We start from the raw sequence: 26895 nt of genomic DNA, 5'->3' as shown, positions 1-26895 counted from the left end.
CGGGCCCCGAGCGCGCCTGGCTGTGCCCCCTCCCACAGAGCCCGAGGAGCCGGCCGGCCGGCTGGCTGGGGAGCCCGCACCAGGGTTCAAGTCCCTTCCCCAGCTGCACCGTGAGATCACACTCGTGGGTCGCTGCTGCCGAACTCATCCCAAGAGTGTTGTTAAGGCTGGTGTCCCTACTGGGGTGGCACCAACCACTTCGTGACCCACCCCTGCCGGCGCTTTCTCTGTGATGACCAGGATCTACGGGGTTGGGACCAGTTGACAGCGAGGGTCTTTTATGTTTTTTTGGAGGTGTTCTCACGAAACTAAAGTAAGCACCCTTAGCGGGGAGTCTCGGTGTGTTACCCGAAGGTAATCGTCGACGAGCTGCTGAGTTTCCCTGGGCTTCCGGGCAGGGCAGGGCCTCAGTGTAGACGGGACCAAATGCACACCCTCTGGCCTGGTGGAGTGGCAGATCTCTCACGGTGTTTTCGGGATGCTTGGCATTAGTTCTGTGACGCTGAAACATCTAATTTGTTTAGTAAAAAAAAAATCAACTGGGTTAGTTGCTTGGATTTCTTACTGTTTCAGACGCCTTTAGTTTGGTGAAAGATAACCCTTCCTTGATGTGGGCGCTTTGTTCTCTGCACCATCCCCGCTGGGGGCTGGGGCTGGGGCTGGGGGCTGGGGGCTGGGTGCGTTTGGCCGAGACCCTTCCTGTCAGAGGCTGTGTGTGGCCGATGCCACCACCGAGGCACTAGAACATCCGGGATGGGCCTCGAGCTGTCAGCTGGGAGGAGGCCCCTCCACGGTCAGCACTCAGGGCGGAGCTGTCCTCTTGCCTGCTGAGCGGTTGCTGGGTGACTAGTCGACCGCCCTGGCGACTCAACGTCCCTTACTCTCTTTCGCAGCCTAAGCCCGTGGAGGTTCAGGTGATAACGCATCATATGCAGCGCTATGCGGTGTGGTTTGGAGGCTCGATGCTGGCCTCAACTGTAAGTCCTTTTCTAGATTGTTGTCTGTTTTCATTTCTGCGTTCTCTGTCGAGTTGGGATGCACGTTGCCCTCTGAAGGTTAAATAGTGCGTGGCTCTCAACAGTTGCACTTTTAATTCTGTGACGTATAAGAACCGTCTTAATGGTAACGTCCATCGCACGGCTAATCCTTCCTAATTAGGGCTTGCAGACAGTGTGGGTAAGCGGGATCCCAAAATAACCTCGATTCCCATGACTGCCCCAAGTAGTTTTTACTCTCCTCCTCACTCTGTGACGAGCCAGTGAGTCGCCAGTGTAGGGTGGCCCGCGGTTGGTTCGAGCGGAGGGTGAACACGTTCAAGAACCGAAGTGACCTCCGTCCGTAGTCGGGCCTCAGAGGGCGAGAACCTCACCACCGGGGTCTCCTTTGCGTGACGGTTTACTAGTCCTGTTCCTTTCCAGAAAGTGTCTGTACCGCTCCTAACCGCTGCCTCCCCTAGCCCGAGTTCTTTCAGGTGTGCCACACCAAGAAGGACTACGAGGAGTATGGCCCCAGCATCTGCCGCCACAACCCCGTCTTCGGAGTCATGTCCTAGTGTTCGTGTCGACGGCGTCTCCCGGTCACGCGGCGCCGGGCTGAGACCGCAGCTCCTGTACATAGTGGCGTCCAGTGTCGATGTCGAGAAGCGTGCTTGCGTCGCCGAATGCATGAGGCGGTTCCGTGCACGCCCCCCGTGTGCCCGCCGTCCGACGGCCGCCCTCCCTCCCCGCGCCCTCCCCGCCTCCCCGCCTCCGAGCTTCTAGTCCGCGGAGAATTCTGAAGGAATTCACCTGCGACTTTAAAAATGGTGAGGAAATCCCCCCAGAAGATGGCGCAAACTGGTCCCCGCGGGAAAGAATATGGGGCTGTACCCCCTTTTCCTCCCGGCCTATTTTTGTAAATAAAACGTTATAAACTTGAAATACAAATTGATGTTTATATTTCCTATTATTTTGTATTTCCTGGTATTTGGTACAACTGGCCGAGCCTAAGCACGAATAGATTTTGGTGTCTTGGAGTTGCTGTAAAAACGTTTCTACTTGTGAGGCATGTTCTGATGTGTCTGTAGGCAAACAAAACAAAGCAGCAAACTTTTTTGCCACATGTTTGCTAGAAAACGATCACGCTTTATTGGCGTCACATGAAGTTTCAACACTAAACACTGTTGTACGAGAATCATTACAGATAATGTATCTCTTCATTTTCCTGTTTGACCTTTCTGGAACTGTTTTATAGAAGACGCTGGTTTGCCGTTGGAGTGTTGGATGAAATGCTACCGTGCACCGTTGTAATAAAAACGGTTAGACTCTTTATACAGATTTCCTGTCGTGCTGTGCTGGTCTTTCCGTTTCCCCTTTGGGCTCATGCTTGTTCCAAAGGGTGTTGCGGTTTGTCTCCCGTCACCGGAGGATTTGGTGATCGGTACCAAGTCCGCGGAAGGACGTTTCCCAAAACGACGGGGACCGCCTGCCATCAGTGGCCACTCGGTCACCAGCGGCGCTCCGGATGCTCACGTGAGGGGCTCTGGATGTGGGGCGGGGAGGGTGCTTCTGCGGATTTCCAGCATCCCTTCCTTGGAACCCAGGACTCACCGCTGAGCTTTGAGTGGTTGCTCTGACGTTTGCTGAGTAGGTTGCTGGCTTAAAAGGTACTTGGCAAAAGTAAGAGATTTAGCGTTGCCCCGTTCTTCATGTAACACGTTCCGTGTGACACCCTTACGGTACTTCTTCTAAGTCACGAAGTAGGTTTTATTCTCTGAAACTTAGCCTTCATAAAGAAACATTTAGTTTTATTATTTAAGTTTAGAAACGAGGTTGAGAACAGCACTAAGTTCCCAGCGTGGTGAAATCTGAGTTTCCTCCGCCCGAGGCCGTCCCTGCCTGGTTCCTCCCATCCAAGTACTAACCAGGCCCGACCCTGCTGAGCTTCCAAGATGGGACGAGATCGGGCGCGTTCAGGGTGGTATGGCCATAGACCGTCCCTGCCTGGTTCCTGATTAATTGTCAGCGACCCCAGACCCTCGTCTCCTCACTGGGGACTTTCAGACCACTCAGTTCTTACTTTGTCCAAACAAACAGCTTCTCTGCTTTCCCTCTGGGGCCTGCTGCTTCTCAGGACCACTGGTCTGTTCTGGTTTCTTGTGGTTTCTCCAGCCACTGCATCGCACTGAGTCCCGGGCCGCTCTGTCTGCCTTCGCGCACACCCACGCGTCCCGACACGTGGCAGCAGGAGCGCCACATGTCCTTCCACGTGGAACTTTGCTAAGCGGGGACCGTGCGTGACCTTCCTTAATCTTAACAACAGCTCTTGGGAATTGGCATCACTGTTATCCCCATTTTCCAGACAGGAAACCGTGGCTGAAGAGAATTCAGTGCGTGCTTACCAGCAGGGAGGAAGCAGAGACGGCATTACTGATGTAAAGTGTGCTTTCCTGATTCTGGTAAAAGGCAGAGGAGAACTGAGACCAGCCGGGGGAGCGGGGGTCCGACCCGATGGCGTGAGCCTGTGCGGTGATTTCATGAGATGCTGGAATAAAAAGAGTTTGGGAACAGCCGCAGGAGCTACAAGACATTCCCCCTCTCATCCACATCCCTTGGTATGGAATGTGTTCTAGGGAGCTGCTGACACAGGATTTATAGCACGTTTTGATGTTGCATTATTTTCATTTTGGTCCGTAACGTTTTGCTCATGTTTCTTTTTTTTTTTTTTTAATGTTTATTTATTTTTGAGACAGAGACAGAGCATGGATGGGGGAGGGGCAGAGAGAGAGACCCACACAGAATCCGAAGCAGGCTCCAGGCTCCGAGCTGTGAGCACAGAGCCCGACGCGGGGCTCAAACTCACGGACCGTGAGATCATGAACTGAGCTGAAGTCGGACGCCCAATCGACGGAGCCACCCAGGCGCCCCGCTAATACTGTTTCATCATGTGCGTGGACCTTGTTGTATTTCACAAGGCAAGTAAAAGAGTTTGAGCACTTAGAGCCATAATGGGCCCGCAGTAAGTGTTCAATAAGTTTTAGCCATTGTTATTCTGTTCATAAAGCAATTATCGTAGGGGCGCCTGGGTGGCTCCTTCGGTGAAGCGTCCGACTTCGGCTCAGGTCATGATCTCGCGGTCGGTGAGTTCGAGCCCCGCGTCGGGCTCTGTGCTGACAGGTCAGAGCCTGGAGCCTGCTTCGGATTCTGTGTCTCTCCCTCTGTCTGCCCCTTCCATGCTCATGCTCTGTCTCTCTCTGTCTCTCAATCATAAATTTTAAGAAAACATTAAAAAAACTTAAAGCAGTTATTGTGTCCTGAGAGCCCTACTCATCACAATTGCATTAAAAAACAGTTTTGGTGGGGGAAGGGAATTTTTGGTTCATGCATTCAATGGCCTTCAGAACTTTCAGTAAGAAGATATTTTTTTTTTTTTAGCGTTTATTTATTTTTGAGACAGAGAGAGACAGAGCATGAATGGGGGAGGGTCACAGAGAGAGGGAGACACAGAATCCGAAGCAGGCTCCAGGCTCTGAGCTGTCAGCACAGAGCCCGACGCAGGGCTTGAACCCACAGACCGTGAGATCATGACCTGAGCCGAAGTCGGACGCTTAACCGACGGAGCCACCCAGGGGCCCCAAGAAGATATTTTTAAAAAAAGATCTCCATGTAGAGTTGTAGGATCTAAACGTCACCTGGCCTCTTCTTAGCATCGCACTGCTGATACAATCGAATCACTTTAACATCCATACAAAAGCCACCGCTGCCTGCACTGCTGCTGTCCCCCTGCCCAGCTCTGTGCTCTGAGCCGCTCTTTCATAACCAGCACGAGGACATCTTTGGTTTGGGTTATGCTTGTTCCACAGGCACGCCTCAGGTGAATGCACCGAGACTGGCTGTCACTGGGTGGTCGCGGCGGCAGGTGTGGGCGCCCTGGAGTGAGCGACCCCCAGAAGGGCTCCCTTCCTTCGGACGGCTCCGGCATCCCCTCTGGACGAAGCCTCTTCCCCCGTCGGGCCAGCCTCTCCATGCTCCAGTGATGCCCTGTGGCCCTCCCTGGACTGAGGTCCTTGAAAATAGGGGACTGACCTTTGTACCCCCGGGGACCTTCCAACGCCTGGCACACGGTATGTGCCCAGTACCTTTTGAGATAAATTCCCGTTCACATGGAGACTCCCTCCCTGGTTTTTCCAGGCTGTGCGTGCTCTGCACTGACAAGTGTTCTGTGTTTGGGTGATCTTATATGAAAGCTGGTTTTCGAGCGTCTGGGACATTCACTCTCATTACTTTAAGACTTCTTTTTTTTTCCCTTTGATTTCATTTAATTCATTTATTTTGAGAGAGACAGAGAGCAGGGGAGGGGCAGAGAGAGAGAGGGAGAGAGAGAATCCCAAGCAGGCTCTGCACTGTCCGTACAGAGCCCGACACGGGGCCGGAAGTCATGAACCGTGAAATCATGACCTGAGCCAAACCAAGAGTCGGACGCTTGACCTACTGAGCCATCCAGGCCCCCCTTGACCTTAGGACTTGTAACGATAGAAAATCTCGTTCCGGACAGAGACTCTGGTAGATGTGCCGTGTGCCGGAAGGTGGGTATGTCATGTTGTCACAGGTCTCAGAAGGTGGGCTTCCCTGAACGGTGGTTACCGCCTGCACTGGAATCGACAAGGGTCCAGTGGAGGAAATTGCCCCGCACAGATCTTGAAGACCTCCGTATATTGTACGGTAGTAATAGTTCCTTCTCCAACTTAACCAATGTGAATAACGAGCTCTTGTGTGACTGAACTCCTGATCGTTTCGTGATTAATTCATTCTTTACGATCCCTCCATTCTATCTCATTTGTAAAAATTACACTAGTGCAGACAAGCTTGTGAGGTTTAATCAGGTGCACAGCTCATTTACAACCACGAGAGAGTCCCATTAAGAATATTTATCTGTTAAATAATTCTTTACTTAATTGGAGAATATTTCATAACGTTTCGTTTAAAAGTAGCTGTCAGGCTTGTTAAGGAGAAATGTAAATTGATTGGCAAAATAATTGTGTGGGGCTCTAATTGGCGATTACGTCAGTTTCACACGGTCAGATGGAAATAAATCTTTTTAAAAAGGAGAAAAGAAACTATAGCTTGATATTGGTATCATGGAAGATTTTTCTAATGTTAAGATGTTAGTTCCTTCTGCCCTGTGTTACGTCTCAAAAGTAAGCGGCTATTTATTCCCTGGTTGACTTTTACCCTTTTTTTAGCTTGGCAGGGGTGCCATGGATGATTTCTAATTACATGTGTATGCACAAATATATATTAGTTTAATGGTATTTGCTACTGAAAACTTCAGAACTTTTTAATTGGTAAAAATGAATATAACTTTATGAAAAAATTAATAATTAAAAACCTAAGGGGTTTATGGTGTCAAAATAGAAATGACATGTCCTGGCTGTATTTTCAGTATTAAGGGGTCAGATCAGCTGTCACAGTTGATCAGAGCTCCATTTAATTCCCTCTTGGCCATGTTAACACTTACTGCAGATGTATTCTGAGTAGTTTCCCACCAGATACCCTTTGGCCTTGAGTGATCTTTCTTCGTGCTTCTGGTGTGCGCTCGGCAGTGACACCAGATGATGGAGTGTTTCGGCAAGGTGCCCTTTGTGTCATTTGCTGATCGTAGTGCGGCGGGGCTGAGAGTAAGGTGGAGAGCAGGTCGTCTGAGATCCCCAGTTCACGCCCTGGCACGGCGCCTGGCTGGCGGCTGGGCCACTTGGGACATGCTCACCTCCCTCTCTGCCTCCATGAGCTGTGAGCCAGTGGCAGCGCGGCCAGGAGCCCGTTGGGGCGCCCTGCGGTGCGGAACATTCCAGAAGAGATGCTTGCTGGAAAGAGAAGAAGTGAGAGACGGCCGTGGGGGACGCTGTCGTGTGAAGGAAGTGACACGAGAGTGTGGGGCTGCTCTCTCACAACTCCAGGGGGACCCCTTCAGGCTGCCGGCTATAGAAACCGCAGCACCCTCACTTTGTGCGGCCCATCCTTTGTGCCTCAAGCTTTTATGTTTTTTAAGTTTATATATTTATTTCGAAAGAGAGAGAGAGCAAGCAGGGGAGGGGCAGAGAGGGAGAGAGAGAATCCCAAGCAGGCTCTGCACTGTAAGTGAGGAGTCTGACAAGGGGCTTGAACTCATGAACCACGAGACCATGACCTGAGCTGAAGTTGGACACTTAACCGACTGAGCCACCCAGACGCCCCCTCAAGGTGTTTTTAAACTGGGAAAAGCCATCATCTGTTGATGGTTGCTGGGTTCCGGGTGCTCCTCTAAGGTCCCCATTTTGTGACTGCACATTGTCTAGGGGCCTGTGAGCCACGGTGAGAAGGGGTCTGGGAACAAGTCACAAGGGCAGTTTTCAGTGCAGCACTAGCGCCTGGTGTGGAAGGCAGGGGGGACGTAAGGGTGTCCAGGATGGGGCTGGGGTGAGAGTTTTGGTCTTTCTCTTAACATGTTTCAGTATATGTGCTGCCGAAGCGAGCACAGGTCTTTCTCTTAAGAATAAAGCTCTTAAGCAAGTGAAGAGGGATGATGAGATTCGCACAGACACGCCTGGGAGGTCGTGCCCAGAGCTGTAGCTTTTCTGGAGTCACTGAGCGAACCTGGAACAGGAGAGGTGAAGTCGGCTGGACGTGAACACTGGTCTGGAGCTGGCTAACGTATGCATGAAGGTCAGAGTCTGATGTCTTACTCTGTAAAACAGCGGGCAAAGTCGATGAGGTGTGTCAGAGGGGAATCAGAAATCAGAACAATCGGAAACTATGATCTCTGGATGAAGGTAGGGAATAGACTTTTTGAAATTTAGGATGCAGTTTTCAGCATAAAAACTGAAAGATAATTTCTCTCGCTGTATTTAGAAATAGTCGGTCTTTTGCATTCCTAGCACGGTGCTTTATTTCTTTTGCAGAAAAAGAGCGACTGTGATTTGCCCGTTACCAGTGATACTTGAGAACTGTCAAAGAATTTAGGATAACAGCATGGTGTACAGTACTCCTCATAATAATTAGAAATAAGCCATCTAGGGAAATAAGTAGTGAGCTGTAAAAGTACAAACGACTAAGTGATATTTTCCACTGATGTTTCCCATCTCAGCTGGGCTAGTCTATGTGCTTGCATTTCTGATTATGTAGCCATTTTCTTGAACGAAATTAGTAGGTTTTCACATGTGTTATTAGGTCTTATGTCCGCAGTAAATTAAACTTTATAGGTAATCGAAACATCATTGCGTGATATAATTACAGCTCTCAGAATTAGAGTTTAAGAATGTTATTGCAGTAGGACGTACAACTTAAATGTCCCCTAATGGCAAAGATTAATAGCATTATAAACTTTCTAGAAATACGCGGCTCGTGGTCCTGGTTGACTGTTGAGTAACTTTTTTTAATTAAGTCTTTTTTTAAGATTCTTTATTTTTTATTTTTTATTTTTTTTTTGTTTATTTATTTTTGAGACAGAGAGAGACAGAGCATGAACGGGGGAGGGTCAGAGAGCAGGAGACACAGAATCTGAAACAGGCTCCAGGCTCTGAGCCGTCAGCACAGGGCCCGATGCGGGGCTTGAACTCACAAACCGGGAGATCAAGACCTGAGCTAAAGTTGGACGCCTAATCGACTGAGCCACCCAGGCACCCCCAGATCATTAACTTCTAAAAGGGCCGACAAGCTCTTGCGTGCAGACTCAACGGACAGCCTTGTTTCCAGGTGGGAGCGTGCCCTGGAACATAGCGTGGTCACCCAACCCCGCGTGGTGACCTGTGTAATGAATTTGGGTGCCAGCGTCCTGAAAAGTTACATTCACAACGCGGTTAAGCGTGGGTGCCTGATCTTGCGGTGGCACCTTAGGAAATTCGCTTCATGACATGGGGTAACAATATTGATAGGGCTTAATAACCACAACCCACAACAGTTTTTCAGGGTTTTTGTTTTTTGCTTTTCCTTAAAAAAAAAAAAAAAAAAAAAAGAAAGTCACTGATACATTCACACAAAAGGCTATCCATTTTTAAGCGTATAGTTTTCTCTTGAAATCTTAAACTCCTCTGTTCACCATAGATGGTTCTGGAAAGCCTCCAGCTGTGAATCCTGGAATTCTGTCTATTCAGTTCCTGCCCAGAAGTGAATGCTCGTGGCCGGGTTGAACAGAGCAGGAAAGGGGCTTGGTGTTCACACCCCGATGCCAGAGATGGTTTGTGGGACGCTGGTGACCTCGTCCCCTTGAGGACCTGCACTGCCTGCCTGTGCGTGGGACAGTGGCAGGCGTGCTGGGCCACACGGGAATCCCACCCGCGACCCCTGGAGGAGACCAGCGACTTACGCAGTGCTGCTTGCAGTGAGCCGTGCATGGTGTGCTAGGAAACGATTGCTTCTGAGCGTGTTCGGTGCAGCAGAGGAAGGAGCAAGTTCCAGGGCCAGACATGTTCGGGAAGCTCGTGCGAAGGTGCAGGGTGTCTCTTTACTCAAGGGCCGAGAGCTCTTAATCACTTGGGAAGCCTACAGGGGTGATGGCTCTCGGCCCCAGGCTCCGGAGGCCAGAGCTGGGGACACCCGTCTATGTGGGGTCCCCCCGGGAGAGAGGGAGTACCAAATCCTAACCACTAGACCACCGGGGAACTTGGGGTGCCCCCGGAAGAGCTGCCTTCACGAGGGGGTGTCGGTGGAGGGACGCCTGTGTTTCCGCCCCTGGTAGACTGTTCTGTGAGAGAGAAGATGAGGTTTCTAAAAAGGACTTTGTTTAGGAAAAAAAAAAAAAAGTCTCTCTTCCCCTCCCCTGCTCTGTCTCACTCTCAAAATAAATAAAGTTAAAAAAATTAAAAACTTTTTTCTTCGGAATATTACTTGTATCGTGAGCTGAAGAGAACTCCTAATGGTGCTTCTGGTGGTCACTGGTGGTAAGTGAGGGACATTAAGTTCCAGCGGCTATTTTGGTGCTTTGCAGAAAGACGGACAGATGGCTGTCTCGTGTTTCTTTTTGTGGTCGCTCATTTCTTAGGCTCATACTCATCCGAGGTAACGCAGATGTTCAGTCTGTTACTCTCCTCAGACCGCATTTAGGCAGACATTTGTTCCTTAAGGGCACAATTTTCATTTACTGGAATTTCAAATATAAACAAAATGCCCCAAAGGGAAGGGATTTAGGGGGGGGCCCGGTGATTCCTACAGTGTTATCCGCGTGGCAGTTGATGGTGTGGTCATCGCTGTGATGTCTAATTTCTAGTTTTTAGTGAAAACAACCCCTTTTGATGAGTAGGATAAAAATAAAAATGATGTGATGCTATGTCGATTCATCCTTTGTTTTCAAGTGAGAACGCCCAGTGTTCTATAAGTTCTGTGCTTTGGGGAATATTCTTTTTTTTTTTAATGTTTTATTTATTTCTGAGAGAGAGACAGAGTGCGAGAGGGGGAGGCACAGACATTGAGGGAACACAGAATCTGAAGCAGGCTCCAGGCTCTGAGCTGCCAGCACAGAGCCCGACGCGGGGCTCGAACTCACAGACTGCGAGATCATGACCTGAGCCGAAGTCGGACGCTTAACCGACTGAGCCACCCAGGTGTCCCATGATTTTTATTTACTTTTTATATTTATGTTAAAAAGTTTTTAAGACATTTAAAACATGTTTACTTTTTGAGAGAGACAGGGTGTGAGTGGGGGAGGGGCTGAGAGAGGGAGGCACAGAATCGGAAACAGGCTCCAGGCGCCCCTGATTTTTAAGCTAAATAAAGCCACTGCCTCTGTGAGCGGCCCCTATGTGCAAATATAACTGGCAAACAGTTGTCTCTTCACTTCCCACACACATCCTGGGTTTCCTTTTGCCCCTAGCTGGACTTAGACCTTGGTATGCACACATCAGGGGCGATGTCAGCCCTCAGCAATGACTTCGCTTCTCTCAGGATTTGCTTTTTTTTTTTTTTTAATTTTTTTTTTAATGTTTATTTTATTTTCGAGACAGGGAGAGACAGCATGAACAGGGGAGGGTCAGAGAGAGAGGGAGACACAGAATCTGAAACAGGCTCCAGGCTCTGAGCTGTCAGCACAGAGCCTGACGCGGGGCTCAAACTCGCACACCACGAGATCATGACCTGAGCCGAAGTCAGATGCTTAACCGACTGAGCCACCCAGGCGCCCCTGTCAGGATTTGCTTTTGACGCAGGGGGCCAGGAGGCATGTCACGGCTTTCTTTTTTGTCAAATGCAAATTATCACCGCCTGCGGGTGACTCTGGAATGATTCATTTAGGACAACATATTTAGTGTTTGTTCATGATGGGCAAATTCCCGTGGCCTCTGGAGAGGTGGATGGCACGTAGTCCCTGTTCTCTGGAATCATCATCTTTTTTTTCAAGTTTTTATCTAAATTCCAGTTAGTTAACATACAGTGTAATATTAGTTCTGGGTGTATATTAGGGTGATTCAACACCTCTCTATAGCACCCTGTGCTCATCACCCAATCCCCGTCACCTGTTTCTACCCCCCCTCCCCACCTCCCCTCTGGTAACCATCACTGTGTTTTCTGTGGTTAAGAGTCCGCTAGAATCATTCTCAGCCAGGGTGGAGATTAAAGGGGAGGGCAGACCACGAAGCTTATGGACCAGTCGATGGCGTCGAACTGATGGGCAGAGGCCGCATCGGGCATGGAGCCACTCCCGGCGATGGATGGACCCAACCGGTTCTTCACTCAAGTTCATTTTCCTTTTGGTCAAGTACAAGCCGGTTACCCGGCGGAAACCTGCAGTTGTATCAGACGAGTCAGAAAGTGCAGAATTTGAAAAACTCCGTGAAAATGAGTATACAAAAATGGCATTGGCAGTGCACCCCGTGGTCATGGAACGTGGCTCTCATTTACAAGGGGAGACTTGTCTCCATAAAACGAAGCAAGGACAGGATTTCAACAACTGCGTCCACAGATTTCAGGCAAGAGTTTGTGCAAACATCGATCAATTCAGACAACATTTACGGACCTTTTACTTCCACAAGGTTGTCTTTTTATCCCCAGAGAGCCTTCTGTTAATTCATGTTGGAGTTGTGCCACAGTGCATTGGTGCACGCTGAGGTTGTCCTCCAGAGCCGATCATTTCTAACTTTTGGTTGGCCACAGATAGAATACACTGAAAACACAAAGTCCGTTCAAGAGAGTGAGGCTGGAAGGGGATTTTAAGAGATACCTGCCCCGAGGCTTCCTTCTGCTGTCAATACTTTCAGGTTTAAGTAAGATCCAACTGCAGAAAGGTTTAGCGTGGAGTTCCTGAAGGAGCTGGGCAGAGATTTGCATACAAGACCCAGCATTCCGAGCGCCGCTTTCCCGCGTATCGGGGGTTCCAAGTCAGCTTTTTAAAGGAGCAAGTGTTAGGTGGCTTCACAATCCCAGGACAGCCGGGGACGTGCTTGCCGGGAGCAGGGTCAGGGATCCAGCCGGAAACGCCCGGCCCCCTCCCCCACGTGGCGCTCGGGCCAAAACCCACAGCTGCCATCCGAGAGCTGCCCGGGGCCAGATTTCCTGGTGTGAGCCTTGCCCACCGCTGACTCCTGCCCGGATGGACCCTGGTCCCCACCGCAAGGCCAGCTGGGAAATGGGCTTTAGCTTTCCCGTCCCGATTGTGCGGGACACACACAGAGATGTGCTTGGCACGGAGTCGAGTGTGTCCCCTGCGGTGATTTCCACAAGCACACCTCTGAAGCCTCTCCTCTCTGTCACACGCCCCCCCATTCTGCCTCCCCCCCCCCCCACTACCACATGTATGTGTTCAACAGTGGTCCTACGTGCTGTCGCTTACCTCCTGGAGGTGCAGCCCCAGTGCCCACACCATCTTTCGGTTATGGGGAGACACTCCCTGCCATTCTAGGGAATAAAACTTTCCGTCTCTACGTATCTCTATTGTTGCCAAAAATATTTGGTTGTGTCCTGGACTTGAGACTTCAGTGTCAGCCTGGGTGATGAAGTGTGTCAGGAAGAAGCTTCCTCTACCTGCCCTCCTGGGTAGGTGGTGCCCCCTGGGTAGGTAGTATCTCCTGGGAGGTGATGTCCCTTGTGTGGTGATGTCTCCTGGGTGGGTGATGTCTCCTGGGTAGGTGATGTCCCCTGGGTGGTGATGTCCCTCGGGTGGTGATGTCTCCTGGGCGGTGATGTCTCCTGGGTGGTGATGTCTCCTGGGTAGGTCGTGTCTCTTGGGTGGGTGGCGTCTCTTGGGTGGGTGGTGTCCCCTGGGTGGTGATGTCCCCCGCGTGGTGGTATCTCCTGGGTAGGTTGCTACTTCCCCCTTTGAAGAAGGCATCTGAAATGCCCACTGTGCTTCAGGCTTTCTCAGACCCTTGCTATTTTTTTGTTAACCTTCATTTGTCACCGGTCTAATTCCAGACATGTTGCTTACTTTCCTGTGTGAGTGCATCTGAACTCTGAAGCAGTGAAAAGCAAATTGAGTTCCTCCAGGAAGGAGCACATGAGGGCAGGGCCTAAAGGCAGGGACGAGAGAACTGGAAGGACAAGAGACAGGTAGTAGCTGGCCCACCTGTCCCCTTTGTCAGGAGCGACACAGGGATGAATGCTAGTTCCGACTTTAGTTAAACTGTATTTTTTGTAGGATCAAATTCTTCAAATAATTTTGGACATCAAAATGTTATCCAGTGACTACGAGTTTGGAGGGGAGACTACCTAGGTCAGCGGAAGACAGAGTCTCAAGTTCACTGTCAGATTGAAGCATAAGTCGAATCCAAGGATCAGAGCAGTAAAAAGACAAAAAAGAAATAATTTAAACAGTTCTTGTTATGGAAACTCTGTACCCTCTCGTTGAGGGTGGGTAATGTTTCCTGTCAGGCAAGTAGGAAAATATTCCCATTTAATGAAGCTAATTATTTTCAAAGAAGCTTTCCATGGATAGAGGATAGTTAATTGGCCTAAATTCTTCCCCTCCATGTATTTATTGGGCTGATGTAAGAGTGGAGTTTTTATTTGTGAATAAAAGAAGCTTCTTTGCACATGACAGAAAACCATCGACAGTAGTTTTAATACATAGGGGTTTTGGTCTTTTTTCTTTTTTCATGCGGCTGTCCATGGCTGCGCTCACAGTTTCAGTGAAGACATCAGGGGCCCATGTTTCCTCCAGTGTTCTGGCCTTCCAGCCCGAGACTGTGGCCCCCGTTCTCATGGCCCAAAGTAGTGGCTGGAGCTCCAGCTGACACACCTGCATTCCGGCCAGCTGGTGAAGGAAGTGGCAAACAGAGCATGCTTCTCCCTTTTCAGGTTACCTCACAGACACACCCTCTAGCACCTTCTGGAACTTGGTCACATGGGATGGCGGTAAATGTAGTCATTTAGCCCGGTGGCCCTGGGCCCAGCTAAGAACCCGTGTTTTATTATTAAGGAATACGAGAGTGGACGTCGGGCAGTAATGAGCGGTCTCTGGCCACAGCTCAGTTGAAGGATCAATGTTTATAGGTTTCCTTCTAAAAAGGGTGGGCTGAGCCTCCTTCCTGGGCCTTGCGCTTCAGGCCGCCCGCCCTGGGGTCTCACAGGTGCTGACATTGGAGCCCATTACCCAGGAGTCGGTCCAGGCAGCCTCGAGGTGCACGGATGCGTTTCCATGGCGCTTTCCTTTGACCTTAAGGAAATAGAACACTTAGATGGTGCTCACGGCTGGCTTTTCGTTCCCTGAGAACACAGCCAATTCTGTCTTCTTCGGCGCACCGAGGGTAGGCACGAGGCCATAGAAAGAAAGAAAGAAGGGGAAGAATCCTTCAGTTCAACCTCATAGTTTCAGTCTCCTTCCTTAGCCCCCCTCTCCCTCTGACTGCTGTTTAAGGCGAACCAAACAAAATAATGCACCTGTAGCATTTCCCGGGCTGCTGGCACAACCTGGCACGTGGGGGAGGGGACGGGCGGGGAGGGTCTAAACAGCAGGAGTGGAGGCTGGAAGTCTGATATCAAGGGTCTGCAGGGCCATGCTCCCTGTGCCAGCGTCTGCGGGGGCTGGCGGTCCTTGGGGTGCCCTGGGGTGCGGCTGTGTCCTGCAGTCCCGCTGTTTTCCCTCTGTGTGTCTGCACGTTCTCCTGTCTGCGTCTCTTCTCGTGAGGACACCTGTCATATTGGGTTAGGGGCTCACCCCACTGCAGTGTGACCTCATCCTAACTTCCATCTTAACGTCATCGGCAAAGACCCCGTTTCCAAATGAGGTCCTGTTCTTAGGTTCTGGGAGGTAAGGCTTCCGGCACAGCTTCTTGGGGAACACAGTTCAGCCAGTAACGGCCAAGTCCACGCTGGAGGCAGGGGTTCAGTGCCCTCGCTAGTCCGCACGGTGGCTGGTGGACAGCTTCTGTTCCGACTGACCCAGTTGCTGCGCTAGCTAGGTCAATAGCATTCCCGTAGGCCCCCGAGCTTTTAAATTCTCCGCTGGTTCCAGTAGCTCAGGGATCTTGAAAAATGGGAAGGAGAAGAAAGGGATAGGTTGTGAGGCCTGGAAGAAGAGTCGGCCCTCAGCGTGATTGTCCAGAGAAGACTGGGTCCTTGCTATTGGCAGGGTGCTCCGTGGCCCGGAGGGTCGACGTGTCCCGGAGATGTGGGGTCGCAGGTCCTGCCCCAGACCCGCTGAGTCTGAGCCTGCATTGCACAGGCTCCCGCGTGATTTGTGCGCACAGTCAAGCGTGGGAGACAGGCCTGGAGGGGTAGAGCGGAGGAGGCAGGAAGGGAGAGCCTGAATCTAAGATGCTGTGATAATTCTAGCAAAGTCCGGTCCCTGGTTAAACCCGGAAAGGCTGTTGGTTCACTGGCTGAGAAGTTCTCATGGTGACTGACAGGAAGAAGGCTGCATCGGGGCAGCGTGGTGAGGGACAGGGCAGGGTGCTTCCTTCCTCCTGACCCGAGGGTGTCAGCCAAGGAGGAGCAGAGCGGTCGTGATCTCTGGTGGCGCTTTCAGGGCCCTCCAGCCTGGGGAAGAGCGAGGGACAGGTGTGGGGGGCTGAGGGTCCAGGAGGGGCCCGGGAGGTGCCCCACCATTCCGTACCCCCACAGACTGGCACCCCGCAAATCGACTCCTTATTTGTTGTTGTTTCTCCCCCGGGGTTACTGAGCATAATTGACATAACGCTCTGCGTAAGCTTAAGGGGTACACAGTACCCACTTCTGGATGAATGTCTAACAGACCAAAGTTTTAGATTTTACCATTAGAAACAACTGATGTAAAGTGCAAACGTTTTGGTGAAGCAGTCAGCTTGAGGTTATGGACTCAGGTGACAAATGACGAACGCCGTCCCTCCAGGCGGACGGGGACAGTGAGGTGCCTGTGGCGAGAGGGGCCGAGGAAGCCGGGGGCGCATCTTGGCCAGCTTCTGGTCACTTGTGGTTGTGCCGCGTGGGGGTTTTGTGCTCGCCCCTCCCCACCCACTCAAGAGCTGGAAGGGAACCACGTTCCCGCGGCTTCCTGTGCAAGAGCGGAGCTCGGATTCTGCAGGTTGAAGCCCCACGCGGGCGTTCACAATCTGTGTGACTGATGGCCTGGTCTCCGTCCCCCGGTCGACGGCACGAGTCTCTGGCAGCTTCCCTCGCAGGGAGGTTGGAGAGTCAGCCAGGATGACGTGTGAGAGGCCTTTGTCGGCCATCTGCAAAGTCGCATTGTCCCAGTGGTGCTTCCGTTTGGCAGACGTCTGCGTAAGGGAAGGGAGGCCCACTCTTGGAGCGTGTGTTGGCCGTGAGGACAGGACGTGTGGCCGAGTCTTCTAAACGTCTGCCGTTCTGACTCGGAGACAGGACGCCCACGCCCCATGCCAGACCCGGAAGCGCCGAATGATGCCACGGGCCGGGGGCCCCGGGGGTCACCACGGCGTGCGGTTGCGTGGGCTCCGTGGCTGAAGAAGGGGAAGAGACTTCAAGCAGCCTCTGTCACTTGGAGCCACAGAGCCACGCAAACAGAGCTGCGCCCTGGCCGGGTCCTCACTGCCAGTCAGTCGGAGCCGAGAATCTGCGGTTACTTCCCTGGCGGAGGGGTGTGCTGGGGAGGCGGCGGGGAGGCCGCGGGGAGCCTGGGTGCATAAATTGGATCCAGAAGATTGGGAAGTGACCAGGGAAGAGGGTAATCTGTTTTCACAATGGAGCTTTCCGAAAGTCTCATTAGCGTTAGCAGTTGGGTTGGGTGATTTCTTTCTTCCGCGCAGTCTCGACGAAACCAATTAAGTCTTGCTGCATCTATATGTTACTGCGTGCGCCGGCCGTAAGCAAGGGAAGGCCTATTTAGCCTGACTGTTGCCTCTTGGCTTATAATGGAGAATCAATTTATTTCAGCTTATTAAACTATTAGTGCCTATTGGATATTAACTCCGCTTTTTCTTGAGGCCCCCCCTCCCCCTTCCCCTTTCCCAGGCGTTGGGGAGGAGATTCTAGGACTTCAGAAATGGTGAGTGGGACCTTCCAGGAGGCAGGGGAGCGAGCCGGGTGCCTCCTGGGCCCTCAGGGAAACTTACGATGGAATTAGGAAGTTCCTCGGGGCTTCTGCGTTCTGTGACCGCGCATCAACTTTAAAACCCGTGTTCTGCTAGGAAGTGATGCTGTTGAGAACCTGTTCGGTGCATGGCCTCCGTGCCTTGTTTCAAGGGTTCTGCGGAGGTATTGGAGGTCCGGGTGGTGTTGGATTGGCCCGTCTGGGCTGTGGTGCCCAGCTGTTGGCCAAGCACGCGTCTAGATGCTGTCTGGAAGCTGTTTGGCAGATGCGATTAGCATTTACAACATCAGTTACTTTGGGTTTTTCTATTTATTTGTTTATTTAAAAAAATTTTTAAATGTGACTATAGTTGGCACACAGTTACGTTCGTCTCAGACGTACGACACGGTGATTCCACACGGTCGATACGACGCCATCGACTGTATTCTCTGTGTTGTGACTGCTGTGCCCGTGACCCATTCATTCCACAGCTGGGAGCCCGTGCCTCCCCGTCCCCTCCCCCATCTTGCCCATCCCCCCACATCTCCCGTCTGGCAGCTACCAGTTTTTCTCTGTATGTATAGGACTGTACAATTTAAGTGGAGGAGATTACCCTCCATAACGAGGGTGGGCCTCATCGGATCAGCCGGTGGCTTTAAGAAAAGACTGAGAGGTTCCTAAAGAAGAAATCCTGCCTTAAGAACTCCTGCCCACGTTTCCAGCCTGCATCCTGCCGCCATATGTATTTCAGATTCAACATTGCAGCACCAAGTTTATCTGGGTTTTGAGACTGCTGGCCAGCCCCACGGGCTCCACACCTGCCAGTTCCTACACCTGTGAGGGCCGTTTTCCTAAAATAAGTCTGACCCCTGCCCCCCCACCCCCCCCCCCCACGTGTGTATGTCCTGTTCAGTCTGTTCTCTCCTGGACACGCCTGAACTACCCACCCTCTCTCTCCAGCCCGGGTGTCCCGGGCGACTGCTGCAGTGGTCTTTCCTCCATTCCTAAATGCAGTCTCAGAATCTTCTGGAAGAGTCCATGAACACAGTTGTTCGGAGCTGGCACCAGAGAGAAAATCTGTTTGCTGTTCTAATTTTAGGGGATACTCTTGGTGGCTGTTGGCTGATAAAACCATTGATTTTTCTCATATTAAGTACCATCTAATTAATTTTTCAGCTAACATTTGTGGGTCTCTGATGCCAAAGTACCAAGCATTTCTTGGCACACGTCTGGCCGGGAGCTCACTGCCGGCAGAGCCGAGGAAGGGGCCGAGGAGGGGATGGCTTCACTGGTGCCCGTGGCCTCCACCACTCGCTACATTTGGTAAGCTGCGCTGATGGGGGCTGGACGGCATCGCCGATGGGCCAGTGGGAGGGGGCCACACAGGCCCCCGTGAGCTTGGAGCCCGGGCAGCCTGGGTTCACCATGTAAGAGCACTGCCCACTCCACCAGTTTTTAATGCTAGCATTTATCAAGCGGCCCCTTCAAGCCCCCCAGATATAACGGAGACAAAGTTTCACCGGGCGGATGGAAAATCAAGTTTTTATTTTATTAAAAAATTATTTTTAATGTTTATTTATTTTGGGGGGGGAGGGGCAGAGAGAGAGAGAGAGACAGAGAGACACAGAATCCCAAGCAGGCTCCAGGCTCTTACCTGTCAACACAGAGCCCAACATGGGACTCGAACCCATGAACCGTGAGACCATCACCTGAGTCAAAGTCAGAAACTTAACCACTGGAGCTACCCAGGTGCCCCGAAAATTGAGTTTGTAAATTTTTTATTTGAGAGAGAGAGAGAGAGAGAGAGAGAGAGAGAGAGAGAATATGAATCTCTCCCCAATGTGGGGTTCAATCCCGTGACCCTGGGATCATGACCTGAACCGCAATCAAGAGTCAGATGCTCGACTGACTGAGCCACCCAGGCGCCCTGGAAAATCGAGTGTTTCACCAGAAACGGAAGACAGCGAGGGAAGGACTTGGAGTCACCAGGACGTGTGCTCACATGTGCTGCCGTGTGGGGGCGATGGTGGTTGTGGGATATGATCGAAGTGACGGACGATGCCATTAATAAATGAGGAGGAGCTTTTAATTTAACAGCAGCCCCAGATTGGAGATTAATTTTTTAAATGTTTCCTAACAAGAAAAATGAAGCAAATAAATCCCGACGATGAGGAAGTAATGAAGCCCTTGCGAGAATAGCTTGTTGCCCCAGGCAGATGAGGGAATTCGTGGGACGTCTGAGGCCAGTGCAAACCAGCAGGCTCAGGTCCCCGCATCTCGGGCCCTAGGGGACTTGGCGGGCTCGCCCTTTGAGCCCAACTGGTCATCTTTGACTAGAGAGCTTAGAGAGCATGCGGAGAAAGACAATGGCCGTGAGCAGGCTGGATCCCCGTCCCCCACCGCCCTCACCCGTGTCACCCTCTGGCTGCTGCTGATGGGGCACCCGGGGGCCGTGGCGGCCAGCTGGCTCTGCGTGGACGTGCTGGCCTCCTGGACGGTGGCCGGTGACCGCTGGGGACGTGAGCGGGGACACTGCCAGCTTGTGCAGGCTGCAAAGGGCTCAGGAGCCTGGACGCGGGGCAGTTCCTGGCCCTGGAAAAAGGGGCGGGGGGTCTTGGATGCGTCATCCCTCACAGATCAGGACCATTCTGGATTGTGGGCTGTCAGCATCTGTGGTCTTTTGTACCTAAAGCACAGACTCCTGAAGATGTTCGTCTTAATCTTAATTTGCTCAGGCATGCTGTTTATTTATTTTATTTATTTTAATTTTTTTTTAACGTTTATTTATTTTTGAGACAGAGAGAGACAGAGCATGAATGGGGGCGGGTCAGAGACAGGGAGACACAGAATCTGAAACAGGCTCCAGGCTCTGAGCTGTCAGCACAGAGCCCGACGCGGGGCTCTAACTCATAGACCGCGAGATCATGACCTGAGCCAAAGTCGGCCGCTTAACTGACTGAGCCACCCAGGTGCCCCTCGGGCATGCCGTTTAAACAGTGGCAACTGACCATGGCTTCTAGCATCCTGACGTCCTCAGACGCCTTTGTCTTCAGCGTGATCCTGCCGGGGCTGCTGGACGCCCAGGGCTGGTTATGGCACCTCTCTGAGCTCAGTCTTCTGCTCTCTGAGGATTCCACCTGCCTGACCTTTCCCCCCACCCCTCCCCCCTGCATTACATGCCGTGACGGTTGCAATGGTGTTGAACTCTCCTTTGTGAGAGCCAACAACAGCGGCAGCGATAGTCGTGGGTGACACTTAACACAGCATTCACAGTGAACCGGGTCCCCACACGTCCATTCGTCCTCTTGACAAGTGGGGGACAGGCCTGCGCCAAGCGGGTGTGAGGCGCACCAGGCACTGCGCCCGCCGATTCGCGGGCCGGGGGCGGGTGAGCGCCTCGTTCTTGGATCCACCCAGGGCCTCGCGCTCTCGCTCTCGTTCTCGTGTAGACGGGGGAACCGAGGGGCTGACTGGCGCATCATCAAGTGGGCGAAGGAGGAGGGTGTGAACGCAGCAGGCCCCTGTGTGCAGGGCCACAGGCACCCCCACCCACCCCACCCCACCCCACCCCACCCCACCCCACGTGCGTGGTGGGGCTGCAAATGCCAGCGCCTGGAGGGTCGAAGGGTGTGAGCGGTGGGCGTCTGGGAGGAGGGGTGCGGTGGCCGGTAAAAGCATCCGTTAGGGGCTACATTGTGTCCCCCCAATTCACGTGTGGGGGGCCCGAACACCCGTCCTTCGGAATGTGACTTTATTTGGAAATCGGGTTCGCGTGTCACTGGCAGATGTGCTTAGTCAGGCCCAGAGCGAGATGGGCCGCGCTCCGATGTGACTGTGTCCCGATGAGCAGGGGGGGGGGCCCGCTCAGGACACGCACACGGCGGGGAGGGGAGCGCCTCTCGAAGACGAGGGCGGGTGGCCCTTCCATGCACCTGGGGACGAGGGGCGCTGTGGGTTGGCCGCCCGCGGAAGGAGCCGGCCCTGTCCACATCTGGATCCGTGACATGGCACGTTTCCGTCCTTCAGCTGCCGGCCTGAGTGCTTTGTCCACAGACCTAGCAAACTAGTACAGTGTTCGTGTTTGAAGTCCTTGGAAGGGCCAGCACCCGCCAAACCACATCTCTACAGCGGCCCGTGACGCGCATCGGCCATGACCTTTCTCCCTGAATTGACCTCCGATCGGTCTTTGGCCAGCCAGCTTGGAAGAGAGGGGCCTTCGAGCAAGCATCTTGCCTGGGGTGTCCTCCAGCACATGTGACATGACGATAATGACGCTGGCTGGCTGAAGTGCAAACAACGCCAGGCCAGGTTCTAATGCTTCCGTGAATCAGTGCCTCTGATTCCCCCAAACTCCGTCAATCGCTATCGCCCTGCCCTGCTCTCGACTTGGCAATGGAGGTGCGGAATGGTACTTGCTGACCGGCGGATACTTCATCAACAGTGTCGATTTTATTTTCTGTCCCCCCAAAGCCCTGAGGATTAGCATTTTGTTTGTTTTTGTTGGTCCCCCCCCACTATTCAAATAAAATAATTCCAGCCCTCCTCTCCAATATTGGTGGGGGGCCTGGCATCTCGTTGAGATTTTGATGATTTTGGGGTGAGGGGGAGATCTCATATTCTTCCCTGCATGAAAGTTGGGAACTCCCACTTATTATTTTATTTTATTATTTATTTATTAATTTATTTTTGAGAGAGAGAGAGAGAGCAAGCAAGCGTGGGGGTGGGGGCAGAGAGAGAGGGAGACACAGAATCCAAAGCAGCTCCAGGCTCCAAGCTGTTAGCACAGAGCCCGACGCGGGGCTCGAACCCACGAACCTCGAGACCATGACCTGAGGCGAAGTTGGATGCTTAACCGACTGCCACCCAGGTGCCCCTCCCACTTGTTTTTAAATTAGGGAAGGTGACAGAAAGGAAAGTGGGTGGAGACACGGCGGCAGAGAAACTGGAAAGCCAGCTCCAGCCGTGTGCCATGTTTATATTCTTCCACACCTTGCCCAGCAAAGATGGGAGCCATGCTGCCCGAACGAGGTGCCGTTCACATCTGGGTTAAGGGCTGGGTTTGCCAGGAAGCTGCCTGAGGCACTGATCGGTCATACGTATTTAGACAACATTTGAATAACCCAGAAACACGGTACCAGTTTTCTCCATGTCCGACATGACGAACGAGGTGTACATTTTTAGCCCCATTGATGCAAAAGTAGATCCATAAGAATTTCATCACCACCAATTCCAAATGGGGCAAAATAGGATATGCCGTTCAGGGCCTTTAATGAATGCCTTATTTTGAATATAAAGAGGTATAAAATATTTATGAATAGAAAAGTCATTTCTTCCCACCTCCACTGAAAATATGGTAGTCACATATGAAAGACTACTGCTCAGAAGGGAGCCCATAGGAGTAATTTTCCCAGCATAACTTCATTTGTCCGTATAGCTGTTTCACTCACGAACCAGGCTGGCCCCGAGGTATGTGTGTGTTGATGTTTCCTCTTGCCTCTTTTTCTGCACACCTCCTGCGTTCTGGGACCCCCACCCATCTCTCTGCCTCACATCCCCCCCCCCAGCCAGCTCTCAAATAGGGCTGCCAGATAAAATACAGGATGTCAAGTTAAGCAGAAATTTCTGTTAAATAGCAAATAATTTTTAAGCATAAGTATGTCCCGTGCAGTATTTATGACACATTCCAAACATTACATGGGACATACTTATGCTAAACATTATTCATTTTTATGTGAAATTCAAACTTGCCTGGATGTCCTGTATTTTTATTTGCTAAATCTGGCAACCATACTCGCTAGTGGTTTGGGGTCGTTTCTTAGAAGACACGTGTGCGGTGTATGTGTGTGTGTGTATGTGTGTGTGTGGGGGTTGTGGAATTGTCTGAACTATCAGTTGATTGGGTAGGTTAATCTTTGGTTTATAATTTAACATTAAAACCATCACGGGGCACTCGGGTGGCTCAGTTGGCTGAGTATCTGACTTTGGCTCAGGTTATGATCTCACAGTTCAAGGGTTCGAGCCCCGTGTCGAGCTCTGTGCTGACAGCTCGGAGCCCGGAGCTGCTTCGGATTCTGTGTCTCCCTCTCTCTCTGCCCCTCCCCTGCTCACACTCTGTCTCCGTCTCTCTCAAAAATAAATAAAATATTAAAAACAATCTTAAAACCATCTATTTCACTAGTGAAAACAGAAATATGACCAGTAATTCCACTGTATGGAATGCCTTCCTCGTGCACGACATCATCTAATACTTTGGCTGTGCTTATGAGGTGGTGTATTCCTTTCCTTTGGTTAGTGAGCACCCTGCGAGGTCCAGTGCCTGCTCCGGCACATTCTGCATCTCCAAACCACTGGGATCTTACTTTTGGGTCAACCCCTAAGGACTTCCATCCTGTCTCCTCCACTCATTAGTACATAATGATGTTTATAAGCCCTGGCCCGAGAATCTGGAGGCCAGGGTTTTACTCCTGGGTCCTACTTATTAATTGTGTGAACCTCTGTGTATTTCTTCACCTCTTTGACCCTCAGTTTCCTGGTCTCCAAATCAGAGGATGTAAATGGGGCTCTCCGGGGTGCTGGGAGGGGAAAGGTGGCAGGGATGCAGGGACGCAAAAGGACCGGGATGGGCCGATGCCGGGAATGAGCGCTTTGCTCTCCCTCCTCCCTTGGTTCTCCGACTCCTTAGATTCCAGGGAGGGGAGCCGCACCGGTCACAGTGCGCGGTTCCTGGCCCCATCAGGGCTCACGGTGGGGCTGGCCCTTGAAGGGATTTGAGGGCCGGCTATCCCAGAGGAGGACACCAGAGGGCGCCCCGCACCGCCGCCCGCCTGCTTCGCTGCGTGTGCGGAGCAGTTACCGCCGGACCGCGCGGCACCCACGCCCAGTTGAGGTCGGTTCTGAGTTGAAATCAGGAGTTCCGTGTGCTTGAAAGTCTCTCACCGCTTGGGGCGGTAAAGAACCGAGCAGGACTTAGGTGGCAGGGCAAATTGTCTGCCTTCAGAGCGCGTGTGCCTGTAAGACCCTCTAGCTCCTTGGAAACAAGAACCCAGAGGCAAGTGCAGAGGCTGGGTCCGCGGCCCCTGCTCCTCCCTGCTGCTCCCGTACCCGAAGCCCCAGCCGTGTGGGGCGCGCCTGGGAAGTGGGCCCTGAACCCAGGAGGGCCGGCGTGTCTCAGGCACAAACTGCCCGGCTCTGGCCTCTTAGCACACGGGAGGCCACACATCGGAAGGGACGAGAGGGCTGCCTTCCAGCTGTGGCCATGACCTTGCCAATACAGAGGAGGAAGCCAGCTCAGCACCGCAGTCCGTATGCACAGGGATGGTTCCCAGGGATGGGCAGGAGCGCGGTCGCGGCTCCCGGCCGAAGAAGGCGTGAAGACACCGCGTAAATTTGGGAAAGCTTTTAGGTTAACGTGGCTACCATAAGGCGTCGGTCGATGAACAGGCGGGCCTGACCGGGTCATCTAGAAATGTCACTTAAGCAGCGTCTTATTCACTGATGACGCCCGGAACCCCGAGAACGTGTTGGTTTGTGATGACAAGGGTCGCGTGAAGGTCTTCTGTGCCTTATAGGCTTTAATGGGTGATCATGGTTTTTAAACACTCCCCCAATGCCTCCTGGTTGTTGGTGAGTGTTGGGATGGGGACGGGGAGGGGATGCTGCAGTGAAGCCTGGTGTGTGCGGGGGCCACAGCTGTGACCGTTCACACTCGTGGGCGCGTGGTGATGGAGGTCACGGCTGCGGCCACCAGACCTTCCTGAGATTCCCCCCGGGAGGAAAGGCGGCAGATGGGACACCTGGGAGCCTCTTGTGGCTGCTCGGTTTTTCCAAACCCTGGAGGAAGAGTCCGACCGGTGTAGGATGGCCTGGCGGGGGGCAAACCGTGGCTTTTCCTGGACGTGCTCCCTCTTGGCCGCATTTCTGATTTCTCCCCACAGCTCTGGGCTCCCCCACGCGTAGCCACACCTCTGTGTCACACAAGAACAGAGGTGGGAGAGCCAGCATCTGGGGACTTCAAGGGGACTGCCTCCGGGCCACGTGACAGGCACAGCGTGCCGGAAGCCAAGCGTGGCAGGTGGAACAGCAGACAGACCGTCGACTGCTGACGATGGCGGGACTCCCCCAGCTGCCGGGCCCAGCCCCTTACCTCACAGAGGCATTCATTGCTTTGCAGCCTCCGTGTCTGCACGCTTACGCTCTGCAGGTGCCCACGACGAGGTATTGCTCCTGGATCCCACCCCGTCTCTGTCGCTTTGCCTTCACGCGAGGCTGAGATTGACCAGCAGCTCGAACCGCAGCTGTTTGAAGGAACATGCAATTTGCACCAGGTTTGAAATACGAAACCCAGCAAACTTGCCGGGAGATGTTCTTGGGACTCGTATGTCATGCGTGCATCTTAGGCACGGAGCTGTGGCTTTTGAAATAGATGCAGTAATGCCTGATTTGTGCCCCTGGGTGGCGCAGTCTTACCCTTGGAGGTCCGAATAGATTTGACTGTTCGCTGCCCACAGGCTCCAAAGCGGGGGGCTGTGGGCAGCTCGGCGTTTGGAGATTAGAGGTCTGCAGAACTCATCGCCAGCCCCAGGGGACACACAGCGTGGCAGAGGAACGTTCTGTTTTCCTAAAGATAATGGGAGATGAGGAGATCCTTTAATAGTAGGATCTTTCATTCAAGGCGATGAAAATTTATTTGTTAGGTGCCATTTTTATTGCTATTTTGACGAGTGATGGGTGGGTGTCGGGACATGCCCTCAGGGTTGTGCCACCTGCATCACCCCCAGTGACAGTCAACCCTAGGCTGAAGCCCCCACAGGGATGCCTGTGCTGCAGAGAGCCCCCCCCCCCAAAAGGCCACCCCTGCTTCCTGGACCTCCTGTCTCACCCTTGCTCCTCCTCCAATGCCTTGTCCCTGCCTCAGACCCTCACCCAGGGTCAGCCGAGGCCTCTGTTCAGATTGCACCCCAGCCCAACTTCTCCTTTGGCTTCATGCCTTCCTTCCCTCCCTGCCCTTCCCCACCTGTGCATCCCCAGAAACCCCTGTGTGCTAATCACCATCTGAGTCGGCTTCCCCGGAGCTCTCCTGACAAGGCAGCTTATGACGTCACAAAGAGACAGACCCGAGATCAGGTGAGGGCCGCGTGGCCCCTGGTGCACAGGTGTGCACTCCAGAGAGCAGGGTGGAGGGAGGAACCTCCTTGGCCTTGGAAGGATCACTGGGAGGGAGTCACATTGACTTGAAGCTTTAGGGACTTTTAAGGACGTAGGAGTTTCCCAGATGGACTCGTATGAACAGGCAAGGTCACAGAGATTGTGCAAAGGGAAGTGGGCCCTGTAGCCAGAGACTGGCAGTGACTCGGCACGAGGGAGGGAGTGAGGAGACCGGGCCCGGCATGTGGAGGTGTTGAGATTTTACCCTGTAGCCAGCGGAGGCCACGAGCATATTCTTCTGTAAGAAAGACCATTATCGTGAGCACAGTGCAGAACGGGGGGCATGGGAGG

The 26895-nt window shown here is 52.4% G+C and overlaps 1 protein-coding gene and 1 long non-coding RNA gene across 7 annotated transcripts in view; one reads left to right on the top strand and one right to left on the bottom strand.

The window, feature by feature from the left end:
* Window positions 1–2309, top strand: part of ACTR3B (actin related protein 3B) — an 88555-nt gene extending 86246 nt beyond the window's left edge. For all 5 annotated transcript variants that reach the window (XM_027051290.2, XM_027051285.2, XM_027051286.2 and 2 more), the window contains 2 exons: window positions 894–977; window positions 1457–2309. In XM_027051290.2, coding sequence (XP_026907091.1) covers window positions 894–977; window positions 1457–1552 — 180 coding nt within the window. In that variant the 3' untranslated portion in view covers window positions 1553–2309. The remainder of the gene's footprint in view (window positions 1–893; window positions 978–1456) is intronic.
* LOC128314674 (uncharacterized) lies at window positions 23–26402 on the bottom strand. 2 transcript variants are annotated; one of them, XR_008296535.1, is made up of 3 exons: window positions 26279–26402; window positions 25867–26017; window positions 23–511 (listed from the first exon to the last, which is right to left on the bottom strand). It is a non-coding gene; the product is annotated as an uncharacterized LOC128314674 (long non-coding RNA). The 2 variants fall into 2 exon arrangements; XR_008296534.1 differs by lacking the exon at window positions 23–511 and having other exon boundaries at window positions 25028–26017.
* Window positions 26403–26895: the final 493 nt, after the last annotated feature.

This window comes from Acinonyx jubatus, chromosome A2 (genome assembly GCF_027475565.1).
Source record: "Acinonyx jubatus isolate Ajub_Pintada_27869175 chromosome A2, VMU_Ajub_asm_v1.0, whole genome shotgun sequence".
In the NCBI taxonomy this organism is placed as follows: Eukaryota; Metazoa; Chordata; class Mammalia; order Carnivora; family Felidae; genus Acinonyx; species Acinonyx jubatus.
This window is presented reverse-complemented; position numbering and strand designations above follow the sequence as displayed.